At 43.8% G+C, this 16,425-nt stretch overlaps 1 protein-coding gene across 1 annotated transcript in view; it reads right to left on the minus strand.

The window, feature by feature from the left end:
• Nucleotides 1–16,425, minus strand: part of PELI1 (pellino E3 ubiquitin protein ligase 1) — a 114,533-nt gene that overhangs the window by 16,590 nt on the left and 81,518 nt on the right. The window contains exon 4 of the mRNA XM_033938827.1: nucleotides 3,162–3,263. Coding sequence (XP_033794718.1) covers nucleotides 3,162–3,263 — 102 coding nt within the window. The remainder of the gene's footprint in view (nucleotides 1–3,161; nucleotides 3,264–16,425) is intronic.

Here is a 16,425-nt window from a genome sequence, read left to right on the forward strand (position 1 = left end):
TAGCAGAAGAGCAGCCAGAGCGCTGTGAGTGCAGGACACACAGCTCCTGATTGGATAAGGCCCAACTTAGTGCAGGAAGAGGCGGTCAGAGCGTACCGCGAGTGATTTCCTGCACTCCCAGCGCTCCGGCTGCTCTCTCCTGCCCTCTCCTTGTCGGCGGTTCGCGGTCAAAAAATACCACGAATGACCGGGACTGCGAACCACCGGGGGAACACTGTACTGCATTTTTTTAGTGAACCTTCTATGGTGAACACAAGCAGGTCTTTCATACTGTTAATCACATTACTTGCAGATTTACAAAACATTAGGTCAGTGTATCTCAAACCTTGTGCCGCAGCACATCAGTGTGCCTCCTGAGATTTCTGGTGTGCTGCGACACACTGGCGAGGAGGAGAGTCATCCATGCCGGCTGCCTGTCTACAGGACGTGCCTCTCGCAACGAGAGGCACATCCTGTAGGAAGTCAGCTGGCGCAGCTGACTCTCCTCCTGGCTGGCGTCTCTCCTTTCTCTCCACACCGTCTGGATCCCTGTAACGGCAAGGTCACGGACAGACGGGCCTCCACGCATGCTCGGACATTGCCATGATGATGTCACGTATACGTGTGACGTCATTGCGTCAACTTCTGGGTGCCTTCCGGCCGGTTTTAGTGTGCCGTGTCGGAAAAATTTGCGAGAAACTGCATTAGGTTATATAACAAAATTAAAATAAAATGAGTGCAACCCATCATCACATGCTGATCTCCCACCCAAAATGTTTTGAATAGGGAACTCCTGTCCAGTTAAAAGTACCAATTATCAAAATAAAGATAATCTCACAAAATCATTCAGATATTACAGGCAACCACTATTTCTCTATGAATAATGAGAATTTTCAAATGAAAAATCCAGAGTCTAAAACAAAGTTTATGGCAACTTCTCTGGTTCCATCTGCTGGCAGGGGGACAACCTACTCATCTGGACAATAAGGAACATTAGCTATTTAAATTGCACTGTGATAGTAACGTTAAGCAGATAAAATAAAAGCAGCAAAGAGGAAATCTTGTATTCTACTCAAATACACTCCTTTGTACAGCATCATAAAAAATAGTGCTGTACAAAGGAGTAAGGCAAAGACAGGCCCGTATGTCGAGAGAGAGAGATAGTCCAGGAGGCTCTGCTCTCTGCCCGCAGCTGACTATTGGAGGTGCCATCTGTGTGCTATTTCCTGCTACTACCCCCTCCTCTATGCACTCTGTCTTGCCTGATTATAGGGAGATTCTTAGAAGCAAGAGAGAAGCAAGAAGTTATTCAATGTTTTAATATGTGATTTTGGCATCGATTAGAGCCTTATCATAACAAGGACAAGATAATAGAGTTTTAGGCTTTAATGTTCTGTTCAGATTCCTGATGCAAGCCATTCTGGCCAAAACATGTACATGTCAAGTCTTTATGTGAATGAATAAAGCACATTAGCACCCTGAGGCCACCTTCGCTGTCTCTTGTTTCTCCGTGTGAGAAGGTTTCACCGATAAGGCATACTCATGGTTTGAAGGATTCCTCATATCCAGAACCTACTGAGTTAAGTTGGACAAAGAAAAACCTTGGTCCAACTCCTGTGGCATATCTAGGCAGCTGACTCGTACAATTCTTTTTCCATAATAACTGATCCCCAGAGCTGTTAATCACTAGCTTTTGACTCTGTTAAGTTCACTCAATTTGTACCATGTTTTAATCATTGTATGCATAGAACTTCACGGTCCTGCGGTATAAAAACTGTTATTATTATTATTATTACCCCTAGGATCCCCACTATCCCCCACTCTCTTCAATCTCTATACTGCCTCCCTTGGCGCCTGCCTGGACAAACTAGGCCTAACCTCATATAGCTATGCTGATGACATCACCATTCTCATACCTTTTGATCAACCAAAGCCCTCTAAGACAGACACACTACACCGAACACTAGATACGGTAGTAACATGGATGAGAGATCATAAATTGAAGCTGAACCCAGATAAAACAAAATTCATCCTCCTCGAAAATAACAAATTAACTCAATCAACTACCCCATTCAACCCACCCTAAAACTACTAGGAGTGACAATAGATAGATTCTGTACCATGCAACCACAATCAATAAAACAATTCAGAAATCATTCCCAGTTCTGAGAAATTTAAGACAAGTTCGAAAATTCTTCGGTAGAACAGTAGAATTTGAATAGTATTCTTGCGGGGATTAGAAGCCAGTGTGAGTTGAGGTATGTCTCTGTGATGTGGTCATGTTTCCTCAATGAATAGATAAGTCTCAGTGCTATTTAAAACCATAAACGGCGACAGCCCAACCTACCTAAACAACCGTCTCATCCAAACTACATCAACCAGACATAGGAAAACCCATACTCCATTCACGTACCCTCTAATCAAAGAAGTCAAACGGAAAAAACTATATGATGGCCTCCTAGCCACACAAGCAGCAAAACTCGACAACCAAATCTCAAATCTACTAATTATGACCCCAGACTACAAAACATTCAGAAAAGAAATAAAGACTCTATTCTTCAAGAAATTCCTGCAAATGACTTAATACCGCTAGCTCCTTACCAATTCCCAATACCACTCCCCAATACCTTCCTGATTCCCCAAAGCAAGGCATTGGCGGAATAGAAATTTCTAATGTAATGGAATGTAATTTCTCCTGTGTTTAGCACAATGTTGAAAAACCCAACATACAGAGAGAATAAAACGTACTAGGGCTTGCTTTTACCCAGAAAAAGAAAGAGAATAAAACTGAAAAAAATGTAGCGTTTAACTGCAGAAGACAGTGAAAATAACATTTATTGCTCTTGGCAAAATAAACCCACCAAGGTAAGTTTGTGTGGCATCTTCAGGATATTTCCCTGGAAAACTGATAAATGTGTTTTGGACCAGAGAATGGACATTCCCAGTCTCGAATGCACAGAAAAGATAGGAAAAGGAGATCCAGAGTTCAGCAGCAGAGAACAATTTCTTGGAGGAGAGTAGCTAGGAGAGAGCCAGAGGTGAGCTAGACGACTAAATTGCTTCACAATACTTCTTGAACTATTCACTGATAAGATAAAGATTGCTTAGATTCAGCCATATGTGACTGCCGCAGCTTTAACTAAATACTCAGTAGGACATACAAGCTACTAAATATTTCTCACCTGGAACATATCTGTGTTGCTGTCATGTGTATATTCCACAACAACCGTCTGGACTCGAGAAAGGGTATAAGATATGCTGTGTTGGTCCTTGTTGCTTATTGCCTGCAGAAAAATAAATATCAAATCTAGTTAGGATGTTTTGTTCTATTTTTATTTTTTTTTGTAATAGCTCTTCCATTTTACCTGCCTTCACTAATGCCCATAACTTTGATAAATAGACAATGATAGCTTATTTATTTTAAAAACTTATATACAGTAAACTCTCTGTTAACTGGAACTCAATTAACCAGAACTCTCAAGCAACCAGGAAAAAAAATCTAAAAATACTGTAATACTTTAAATAAAAATGAAAATAAAATCAGTTTCTGGCTGAAATTTAAGTCTAAATTTGGCACACCACACCTGAGTACACCCATGCCTTTGCCTACCATATGTCTGGTAGTTTGTCTGGAACAGTTTATGGTATGATATGGTATAAGTATAGTATTAGGCCTATGGGTTTGTTTTTATTAATGTTTAAGATATACATTCAGCAATTACAGCATAAATGAAAGAAATACATTATGGTATTATTTAGGAAATAAACTTCATATCAAGAAATAATTTCTTTTTAAAACAAAAATCTTTAGCCATAATATGAGAGAAGCCATCTGAGAAATAAAAAGAAAAAAAAATTATACCATGAAGAACAAACACGGGTGGCCCACTTTACCTTGTATTGTTTTGTTGGGTAATTGAAAATTACATTAGTTTAAAAATAAAAAAATTAAGAATTACTACACATCTTAGAAGGTGTCCAGTTCTCTGCAACTAGCTGGTTAAGGTATGTCTGTGGGACAGTTAACTACTAAGTGATTTTCCCTTGCTGATATAAAATCTAGCAGTTTGGAATCTGTAAACAAAAAGTTTTTACCCTCTAATGCACGTGTCAAACACAAGGCTTGCAAGGTGAATTCAGCCTTCCTCGCTGTTTTATGTGGCCCACGCCAGTGCTCCCGGCCTTGGAGTCATAGTCTGGGAACTTCCCCTTCTCATGGCCCAGCTCCAAGGCTCTGGGTGGTCCCGTGGCCCAGCATATCTTCCCTCTTCTCTCTGCGCAGGTCCAATGTTGACTTCACCTTCTACCACACTGAAAAATCTGCCGGCCTCTGCAGTGATTCAGCAATGTTGCCCGTGGCTCCCCTTTCTGCTTTCCATCTGTCGTGGTCCACCCGGGCAGAAACAGGAAGTTGCATCATTGGAGACAGACCACGGAAAGCAGGAAGGGGAGCTCCAGGTAACGTTGCTGAATTACTGCCGAGGCTGGCAGATTTTTCAGCATGACAGAAGGCGAGGGCGACAATGGAACAGTGCGGAGAGAAGGGGGAGGACATACTGGGCTGAGGAAGCTTCCTGGAATAACTGGGGTTTTTTTTTAAAGTACGAAAGGGGAGGGTATTAAAAGCAGTGCTAGATTGGGTGGGGGGGGGGAGAGAGAACTTATGGGGCCAGAAACAGAGGACAGAGAGAGAGAGAGATGGTGAGCAGTGGTCTGAAGGGACAGAAGTTGGATTTGGGGTGGTATAGAGGAAGAGGGAAAGAGATACTTGAAAAGAAACCTGTTAGGAAGAGAAAGCACAGTTACTTACCGTAACGGGTGTTATCCAGGGACAGCAGGCAGATAATCTCACATGTGGGTGATGTCATCCACGGAGCCCCCATACGGACAGCTTTAAAAGTGTATTGCAACTTTAAGTTTTCAGAAACTTCGCAACTGCCCGCACCACACAAGTGCCTTCCTGCCCAATGTAGCAAGTTCCATAAGCAAACTAAAAAGCCAACCAGGGGAGGAAGGTAGGTTGTGAGAATATCTGCCTGCTGTCCCTGGATAACACCTGTTAAGGTAAATAACTTTGCTTTATCCCAGGACAAGCAAGCAGCATATTCTCACATGTGGGGCTCCCTAGCTTACTACAATGGGATGGAGGGAGTGTTAGCCATTAAGAAAATAAATTTTGCTGAAAGAGAGCTTAAATTATTATTTGGACACAGATAATGTGATTTGGTTTGATTGTATATTGTACTTTACTCACTCCTAATTCTTAAGTCTTGGATCCAATTTTGAGGACTAGTGTGTGATTAAGTTGAGGAATATACTTCTTATGAAGTTTTGGTTTATTTTCAAGATTGAAAGTAATTAATACTATGTTTTCTTGATTGCACTTTCTGTACAAGATGATATGCTTGTTAAATAGTTTGAAAACTTATAAATAAATAAAAAAAAATAAAATAAATTTTGCAATACTGCTTGGCTGAAGTGACCATCCCATCTGGAATAAGATTCCAAACAGTAGTGAAATGTGAATATATGAACTGAGGACCAAGTAGCAGCTTTACAGATCTCTCCAAGTACTGCCCCGGACATCCTGTATTCATGCATGAGATTTTTGTTACCGACATGCATCACTTTACACTTATCCACGTTGAACCTCATCTGCCATGTTGATGCCCATTTCTCGAGCCTGATTATGTTACGTTGTAGATCTTCGCAATCCCCCTGTGTCTTCACTACTCTGAATAACTTCATATCGTCTGCAAATTTAATCACCTCACTCATTGTACCAATGTACAGATCGTTTATAACGATGTTGAAGAGCACGGGTCCAAGCACCGAGCCCTGCGGCACCCCACTGGTGACGCTCTTCCAGTCCGAGTATTGTCCATTTACCCCCACTCTCTGTTTCCTATGCTCCAGCCAGTTTTTAATCCACGTGAGTATTTCACCCTTGATTCCATAGCTCGCAATTTTCCAAAGCAGTGGTTCATGCGGAACCTTGTCAAACGCCTTCTGAAAATCCAGATATACAATGTCAACCAGGTTGCCCTTGTCTATCTGTCTGTTTACTCCCTCAAAGAAGTGCAGCAAGTTCGTCAAACACGATTTGCCTTTGCTAAAACCGTGCTGACTGGTCCTCATCAGCCCGTGTCCATCAAGGTGATCAATGATGTGGTCCTTTATCAGCAACTCTACCATCTTTCCCGGTACCGAAGTCAGACTCACCAGTCTGTAGTTTCCCGGATCTCCCCTCGAACCTTTCTTGAAGATCGTCATAACATTCGCCACCTTCCAGTCTTCCGGAATCTTTCCCGATTTGATCGACAGTTTGGCTATTAGTTGAAGCAGCTCAGCTATGGTCCCTTTCAGTTCCTTGATGACTCTCGGATGGATGTCATCCGGTCTCGGGGATTTATCGCTCTTAAGCCTATCAATCTGCCTACACACCTCCTCTAGACTGACCGTCAATCCTGTCAGCTTTCCGTCTTTGTTTCCAGTATATAGCCTGATGGGTTCCAGTATGCTGTGTAGACCTTCTTCAGTAAATACAGACCCAAAAAATGTGTTTAGTTTGTCAGCGATTGCTTTGTCCTCCTTTAGCGCTCCCTTTATTCCATGGTCATCCAATGGTCCCACTGCTTCCTTTGCGGGTCATTTCCCCTTTTTATCCCCCTACTTTATCATGGTGGAACACTGTAAAAGGCGGGTCCACCACCAGCAGCACTTGAAGCTCGCTCACTCTCTCGACAAGCAGAAGTAATGGAGATTAGAAATACCACTTTCCAAGTGAGATATTTAAGATGATCCAAAGACATTGTTTCAAAAGGAGGCTTCATCAGTCTAGAGAGAACAAAATTAAGGCCCCAAACCACTTGAAGTGGTTTGAGAGGTGTTTGATATTAAAAAGTCCTTTCATGAATCTGGAAACAAAAGGATGAGCAGTCAAAGGTTTACCGTTGACTGGTCCATGAAAAGCATTGATAGCACTAAGATGAACTCTAACTGAAGTGGTTTTAAGACCTGAGTTGGATTAATGTAGAAGATAAATCCAATACTAAAGATATAGAGTAGGATGAAACATTCTGATGATGAAGAGCACACCACGTAGAAAACCATGTCCACTTCTGTTGGTTAATCAATCACAATTATCAATAATTGCAGATCTCTCTTTTGACCTCTAAATCATATCAAATACATTAATCAAAGCATTGGGTATTCTCTCAAAGGCAGGTACAGGTAAACCTTAAAAGTATATCACCTAATGTACCTAGGATCCTCAGACTGCCACATGAGTAGTATAACTCAGCATGGCTGCAATCCTCATCGATTCTGGTGATTTATAATCTATGCTTTTTTAAATATGCATTTTATAAATGTGTTTCTATGAATGACAAGCTTATAATACTGTTAATGCATCTCCCCTCAAAGACGCGTTTCATTTTACTTTTTCAGGGTTGGGGAAGATACTAGAATCAAAATAAAATAGGTTAGTCATTTTTCTAAAAAAATCTTCACTAACCATCTAAAAATTTTTTTATGTTAAATGCCCCACTCTTACCATAACTGGTAGCATAACTGCTCTGCTTTAACAAGTCTATTGCCACAGATCAAAATGTCTCTGGGAGGAAAAACCTGTGTATCCCTGATGACACCTACGGGAGAACGAAACATACTACGACCCCCAATCTCCAGCAAGTTTTGTTCACAGGGAGCGACTTAGGGTGACCTGTGTAGAGGTCATCCTGACCTATACCAACAAGAAGTTGGCCCTTGGAAAGACATCTGCTTAAGGTGATCCTTGAAGCAGCATCCCCAGTCCAAAGATGAATCCAAAGACACTGCACCTTTAGAGAATGTACTGAGATCATAAAGGGCGCCCAGCACCTAATCCACACCAACGGAGGACTGGCATGCACCTCTACAGAGGATGTATTGCACAGGCCAGAATGACAGACACGTGTCACAAAGGAAGTGGCCACTGCCGCTTGGCTACCTGATGATGTCGCTAGAAAAGAACATTTTCTAATATAATATCCACCCTGCGAGTCCTTAAACCTCATTCCCCCATCACTAGGGAGAGCTGTGCGCTGGATAACCTGCACCACGGCGGAATCTACCTCAGGCTGCTTAAATCAGGATCCAGGTGATAATAATAATTTTATTCTTATATACCGCCAAAGCCGTAATAGTTTGAGGCGGTTTACAATAAAGAAGAGCTGGACAGTCAGCGAAAATAGGCACAATGTAAAGTCATCGAATACGAGTGAGCAGAATACAGAGGTAAGGCATAAGAGATCTTAGGTAACAATTCGGTTAGAGTATTAAAGAGATAGGGCTTAAGAGTTCTTAGGTTACAAATCGGTTAAACAAGTTTGTTTTTACTGATTTTCTGAAACAGGTAGGATGGGGCGTGCGTAATAATGTTACCCAGCCAATCGTTCAGATGACCTGCTTGAAAAGCAAGTGTTCTGTTCAGGTATCTTTTGTAACAGCCGGCCTTTATTGTTGGATGGTTAAACATATGCACTCTGTGTGTGGGTCCGATTGAACAATCTAAGTTAAAATGAGGAACCAAGTACATAGGGGCCAAACCAAGAATAGATTTGAAACAAAGACAGGCAAATTTGAACAGAACTCTTGCTTCCAGGGGCAGCCAATGGAGTTTTTGATAGTAGGAAATTTTTGATAAAGCATAGACATAGCTTTAGAAGGTTGGAAAGAGCTTTCTGGAGTATCACATTGTTCTGAAACCGGACCAAGGAGCTGTGAACTGAAAGGAAAAATAGGCATAGGAGAACGGTCCAGGACCAAAGCCTGAGAAATGAAAGGTAGAGAATCCAAATGGAGCTCTTTCAGATAATCATCCATAAAGAGGCAGAGAGAAACCTGCTTAAAAATCTACGAAGAAGGGTTAGCACCCAAATCTGGATGCTCAGGGTGGCTGAGGAGACCAGTCTCAGCAAAGACATCAGACAGATCCAAATAATGACAGTGGCAGGAGACAGAAAAATCATAATATCTGCATGGCAACTACTGCAATCAAGGTCTGGCACAGCTAGACGAGAGGGCTCCTGAACTGAAAGCTTTGCCACAGGCGCAACAGGCCAAAAAAGCCCTGATGCACCTGCTGGCTGCATCAAACAAGCGGGGTCTGAGGAATACACCTTTCAGAGGAGCTGAATAAAATCTGGTGAAAAGGCCCACTTCGCAACCATGGCAGGGCTCTATTGAGGTACATGCGCCGCACCAAAAGAGTCCCCAGACTCAGAACGCAGGCGTTTTGCACCAGACTCAAGGTCGGCCTCTGGGTGAGATTTTCTTTAGAAGGCACAGACCCCAGGCCGACTCCCCAGCCCAAGATTATTCAGAGGCAGTGAACTCTGAAGCTTCCACTCCTCCCACAGCACGCTACGGCATGCGCTACACAATCGCTGATCTGGCATCCACATTCAACAGATTAGGGGCTGGGGAGTCCATCCCAAATGATTTTGAATCAAATTGAGGGGTTTTTGAGGCAGAAATAAAAGTTAGAAAAAAAGATCAGTTTTAAAATCCAAGATGGCCGCTGTCACAAATTTGCATCAAAAATGGAAAAATAAACAAAACCCCCAAATAAAAAAAAAGCGATTTGGGGTCTGGAGAGGTGGGAGACCTGAACACTACCCTCAGAGGAGGTTTACTCAGTTATGCAGTGCCAGAATGTCCGCAGCTTTAAACAGCACTAGAGTGGAGGAAAAGGATTTTCTGCCTCAGAAACAGCTCCAAATGGAGGTTTACTCAGTTATGCAGTGCCAGACTGTCCGCAGCTTTAAACAGCATTAGAGTGGAGGAAAAGGATTTTCTGCCTCAGAAACAGCTCCAAATGGATTCAGACTTGAAATCTTTGGACTGCCAGCTGGCCCAACACCGACTACGATCTCCACCCCCACGGATCCTCGTCCACACAGTTGGGGGAAGAAAAGGCAGCCTGTGCCTTGAAACCCAGATAGGTTTCACTCCAGACACTTACGCTTGGAACCCGTGACAAGGTCACTGGCAAGCAGACTCCAAGAGGAAGGGACCCCAAGTCTAGAAATGGTGGCACACAGCAGGTTGGCTCCACAGATCCACCAGAGTTTCTCTGTGAAGCAGCAGTCCGGCACTGTAGGACCACCTGGAAGGGGTCTCAAGGCACTGAAGCCACCGAGGAAACGAACTTTAAGTGAAAAAAATAAGAAAAAGTAGAGCAACTGCAAAGACTTTTACATGGATTGCTTACAGAAATTGTAACTGGATATGTTTGCTAGCTCTCAGGCACTCAGAAACATTTGTGGATTTCTGCAACTCCCAGATTGCTTGTTGAAATTGAACACTAGTGTATGGAATCCGGAAGGGATGCAACAGAATAAATCAATAAACAAATGACATTGAAAAAAAAAAGGAAGACACAAAATAATCAGCATCACACATTCTCTAGTCACTTTAAAATTCAAATACACAGATAAAACACCACTTCTAATCCTGCTTCTGTACCCAAATTAATATTTTAACAAAAGCTGTAACAAGAAGATGGATTTTCAATAACTTCTTAAATTGTGAGGCATAAGCATTGCGGCAGACTATTCTCTTTCTGATCTCATGGTAGAGGTCACATGCTCAGCAACTAGAGTGCTACTCTACTGAGTAGCTTTCTGCATCAACCCCCTGGTCTTAGCCTGTTGCTCCAACTACTACACCTCCTCCACGTCACATTAATCATGTCCTCGCTGTATAACAAGGTGCTGGTACTGTAAGAAGAAAAAAAAAAATGCAAAAATAAAGCAAGCCTGATGAATATTTCAAATGTCTAGTGAGATCTATGGGAAGAGTACACAATGTATTGGATTATATTATGTTATATAGCCAAAGGCAAAGTCCCTTCTCTATTTATAAAGTGCTTTCAGCACAAACAGCATCATATAGCCCCAGGGCGGTGAATACTAGCATGTTAAATTCCCATGAAGCCATACCAAATGAGACCTCCCCTTAACTTGAAAAAAGGAGGCTGTGAAGCAGGGCTATCTCCTCCCCCCAGGAAAGAAATCGCCTTCCCAGGACCCTCATGAAAAGGGTCCATAATCATCTCCTAACAGTCTGGTGTCTAGTGCTGATCTAGCGCACTCCGACTCCTACACATGCAGTTTAAAGTTTAAGTTGGATACGGGAATTAGGGAACTGGCCTCCTACCAGCTTGGCACAGTCCCTGTGAGAGACTCCTTAGAGTGTCTAGGGAGGGTGGAGGCCCTTTCAGCCAGTTACTGAAAAAGTCTAGGTACCAATACTGTGTTACTTGTATTGCTCTTTAACACTTTTTAAGTATGCATATCACTAATCCTCTATAATAAAACCCTAAGCGTGCATGTGTACTTAGGAGGTCGTGATTCCTGCCGCCGTGCTGTGTGCTTCCGTGACTGCATTCCATTTGCGGCGCATGGGGTGGATTGTGGCGCAGTGGATTGAGCGGCGGTTTGTCTCAGCAACGGCAGGAGTTTTGTCGTGCAGGTGCTGCGAGGTGTGCCATGCTGGTAAGAAAGGGGGGGAGGGTGTGCTGTGGGGCAGACAGCAGCAATCAAGCTTTGCTCTGGGAGGGGGGAACAGAAGGGGGCCACGGAGAGACAGGCAGGCATGGCGCAACAGAAAAATACAGGGGGAGGTAAAATGAAGGGAGAAGGGCTGCTGCTGGAAGGGGGGAGGTAAAACAAAGGGAGATGGGCTGATGCTAGACAGGGGGGAAGGTAAAACAAAGGGAAAGGGCTGCTGCTGGACAGGGGGAGCAGTGAAGGGGTGCTGCTGGACAGGGAAGAGGTAAAACAAAGGGAGAAGGACTGCTGCTGGACAGGGGGAGCAGGCAAGGGGTGGTGGTGGACAGCTGAGGAACGAGAGAGACAGAAAGAAAGAAAGACACACATATCTATTCTAGCACCCGTTAATGTAATGGGCTTAAAGACCAGTTTATTATATTTATACAGAGGTTTATAATGAATTGATACTCCTTGTGGCCTTGGACAAGTCACATATCCCTCCACTAGGTACAAACTGTTTAAGAAGTTTATTAATTCTAAACAACTATCTACTAGAGAGCTGCACGGGAACGGGGATGACGGGAATCCCGCGGGTTCCCCCTTTGGGTCACGGGGATCCCGTGGGGACGCCCCCTAGGGTCGCGGGGATCCCGTGGGGACGCCTCCGAGGGTCGCGGGGTTCCTGCGGGGTTGGATCGCAGCGGGGTTGGTCGAGCCGCGAGGGTAGTCTCCTTCTCCTTACCTGCCCTGTCGCAGCACACATCCGAACGGAAATCTTCCCGATGTCAGCGCTGACGTCGGAGGGAGGGCTTAAGCAAAGCCCTCCCTTCCTCCGACGTCAGCGCTGACATCGGGAAGACTTCCGGTCGGCTGTGTGCGGCAGAGCAGGTAGGAAGAAGGCAATGGCGTACGAAAGAGGGGGGAGGGGGCGGACCGCCCCGGAGAATGTGCACAGCCGGTCAGATCCCCCGATCGACCGACAACAGGCCCGGCCGACAAATCTCCCTGCCCTGTAGCCGCGAATCTAAATTACCTCTTACAGCAGCTTCACTACTCCAGCTGCTGTAAGAAGGTAATTTAGATTCGCGGCTACAGGACAGGGAGATTTGTCCGACCGGGCCTGTTCTGTTGTCGGTCGGGTGCAAAAGCGCCACAAAGGTGGAGGCAGGGAGGGAGGAAAGGTGGAGTGGAGAAGAAAAGACGCTTAAGGGGGGAGAAGGCCGCTGAAAGTACTGGGGAAGACAAAGGGGTGGAAAAGAACGCTGAAAGGACATGGGGTAAACGGGAGAAAGGGGGGGGAAGGACCCTGAAAGCACTGGGGAAGACAAAGGGGTGGAGAATGCCACTGAAAGGACATGGGGAAGACAGAGGGGGGAGAAGGCCGCTGAAAGGACATGGGGAAGGCAGAGAGGGGAGAAGGATGCTGCCTGACAGGACATGGGAAAGATGGTGGGGGAGAAGGACACTGAAAGGAAATGGGGAAGAGGGAATGGGAAGAAGACGCTGGCAGGGAAGAAGACAGAGGTGCCAGACTATGGGGGGAGCGGAGGGAAAAAGATGGGTGCCAGACCAATTTGGGAGGGGGGAGAAAGGGAGAGGCACAGTAACAGAGCAAATGGAAGACACAGAGAGAAGAGAGGCAGTGGATGGAAGGAATTGAATGAGAACATGAAGAAAGCAGAAACCAGGCAATAAAGGTAGGAAAAAAATTATTATTATTTTTTTTTTTTGCTTAAGGATAAAGTAGTATATTAGTTGTGTTGATAAAAATTTATAAACATTAGAGGCTCTGGTAGAAACCCGTTTACAAAGTATGTATTCTTCCCAATTAATATTTCCAAATTAATAAAGTCTTTTTGCTTATTTTTAAATGGGTTTCTACCAGAGCCTTTAATTCAGTAGCATAATTAAATGAAATAACTATTTCTGTAGTTTATAGGGACGGGTGGGGACGGAGGGGATTCCTCGCGGGGACGGGTGGGGACGGAGGGATTCCTCGCGGGGACGGTTGGGGACGGAGGGATTCCTCGCGGGGACGGGTGGGGACGGGTGGGAGTCCTCACGGGGACGGGTGGGGACGGGTGGGACTTTGGCGGGGACGGGTGGGGACGGGTGGGATTTCTGTCCCCGCGCAACTCTCTACTATCTACTCATATTAGTAAATTCTGCATTTTCCTGAGAAAGCTCATGAGAGAAAGTGTATGTTGGATAAAATGCTTTAATGTAAGGTAAATCCCTGGGAACAGGGAAATATCTACTGTATGTGAATATAACTTGTCTAACTACCACTGGAAAGGCACAAGATAGAAATTTTAAAAATACCCACTACAGTGCTGAGATAGTTTGTGAACTTTTCTGTATTTTAGCACAAAACAACAAGTAAAGAATGATAAATTACCTGGACTGAATGATATACAGCCCAGAGTTCCGAAAGAACTCTAACACGAAATTGCTGATCTGCTATTAGTGATCTGTAACCTGTAGTTAAAATCATCTGTAGTACCTAAGATTGGAGGATGGCCAATATAATGTCAATTTTTAAAAAAGGTTCCAGAGGTGATCTGGGAAATTACAGATCAACTCAGTGCAGGGAAAACTATTATAAAGAATAGCACTACAGAATATGCAGACTAGAGACACTCAATGAAGTTACATAGAAGTACTTTTAAAACAAATAGGAGGAAATATTTTTTCACTCAAAGAATAATTAAGCTCTGGAACTTGTTACCAGAGACTATAGTGACAGCAGTTAGCATTACTGGGTTTAAAAAACAGTTTGAACAAGTTGTTGGAAGAAAAATCCTTGTCTGCTATTGAGACAAACATGGGATAAGCCACTAATTGGAATTTTATTACTATTTGGGTTTCCACCAGATACTTGAAACCTAGACTGGCCACTGTGAATACTGGGTTAGATGGACCATTAGTCTGACCCAGTATGGCTATTCTTATGTTCTTATTGGACAGTCAGCATAGATTCTTCCAAGGGAAGTCTTGCCTTGCCAATTTGCTTCATTTCTTTGAAGGTGTAAATAAATATGTGGATAAAGGCAAGCTAGTTGATGATGTACTGTATATCTAGATTTTCAGAAAGGTTTTGACAAAGTTCCTTATGAGAGACTCCTGCAAAAATTAGTCATGGGATAAGAGGCAATGTTCTGTTGTGGATTAGGAATCGATTACTGAACAAAAAAAAGAGAGGGTAGAGTTAAATGGCTTTTTTATCATGAAGAAAAAGTACTTAGTCTGCTATTGAGATTTGGACTAGTGAAGCATAGCTGGAAGTCAAATGAGGAGGTTAAGGCAAGAAACTTAGAGGCATAAGTGTCAGAGGGATAATCAGCTTGAATGTAAAATACCTAAGAGGGAGGGAGAAGATGAATCAAGAAAGCCAGAAGTCAAATTTGGTGAGAAAGGAGGAACATAAGAATAGCCTTACTGGGTCAGGCCAATGGTCCATCAAGCCCAGTAGCCTGTTCTCACTGTGGCCAATCCAGGTCATTAATAACTGGCAAAAACCCAAGGGGTATCAATATTCCATGCTACCGATTCAGGGCTAGCAGTGACTTCCCCCTTGTCTTTCTCAACAACAGACTATGGACTTTTCTTCCAGGAACATGTCCAGACTTTTCTTAAAACCAGCTGTGCTATCCGCTCTTACCACTACCTCTGGCAATGCGTTCCAGAGCTTAACTATTCTCAGAGTGAAATTTTTTTTTCCTCCTATTGGTTTTAAAAGTATTTCCCTGCAACTTCTAAAACCAACAGGAAGGGGACTGGTTGGGGGGACAATAAATGATCATTATCTGGAGAGACAGAGGAGTGAATAAGTGAACAGAATGGACTTCAAATGAGGAAAGGCTGTGTGATTGAAGTGAGAGAAGAGGTTGGAATCTGCAAGAAGGAGAGAGAACACCTCAGCTCAGAGCAAGCAGGTGGAGGGAATGGGAGATAAAGAGGTCATGAATGTAGGGCAGTTCATTGGAGGCAGAGTGATCATTCCACAGGGCACATGAGAAAGGGAGAGAGAAGGACTGAAGGAGAGGAATAGGTATAAAGTTAGTGTGGTTACCCGTGTGGGGAAGCAGATGACGTGGAGGGCCAGGGTTGGGACTGACATCCCCAGCAGTGAGCAGGAGTGCACTGAAGCAAAGGGGAACGACGGCAAAGATGAAGATGGGAGGTGCTCAAAGAGAAAGGAGATGGATGAATGGAAGGGAGAAAATGTTTGAGCTTGAGAGCGGAGAATAAGGTAGATGACAAAATGGCTGGTGAGGGGATAGGAAAAAGAGAAGGATAGTGAGGACTTGTGGCATTGAGAGAAGAGGGAGAGGGAAAGGGAGTGATATTGGAGAGAGTGAAAATGAGAAAAAGTAAATTGGAGCCATAAGGAGAGGAATAGAATAAGGAAACAGAAATATACAAGAGGTAAGGTATTGAGAATAGGGAGGTGCTTTCAGGAGGTGCACGAAGGAGTGCACTAACGAGCACTTGCTCCTTGTTCATGCTCCTTTATCGCCCAATGTGATTCATGCTGCCCTGAGGGGACTTTGATTAAATAGGTACCAAGGTTAGTGAGATCACCTGAGTGTTTACTTGGGAGGCAGCAAGAGAGATGGGGGTTGGAGAGGTAAGTTTGCAGTCACTCTGAAAGAAAGCAGAGGAAAGCATTTATTTTAAAGTGCAGATTGGACCAAAGGGGAAGATGGCCGAGAGAGAGTGAGTGAGAGTGCAAACAGGAAAAGATGAACTTACAACAAATTTTAATTTAATTTAATTCTTATATACCGCTAATAACCAGGAAGGGAGAGGCCATTCAGGACAGAGGCCCAGAGAGAGTTTAGATTAAATTAGTAGCAAAGCTAGTGAGGTCACCTGAGTGCTTGCTTGGGAAGGGCTACATCCAGCC

The sequence above is a fragment of the Geotrypetes seraphini genome, chromosome 3 (genome assembly GCF_902459505.1).
Source record: "Geotrypetes seraphini chromosome 3, aGeoSer1.1, whole genome shotgun sequence".
In the NCBI taxonomy this organism is placed as follows: Eukaryota; Metazoa; Chordata; class Amphibia; order Gymnophiona; family Dermophiidae; genus Geotrypetes; species Geotrypetes seraphini.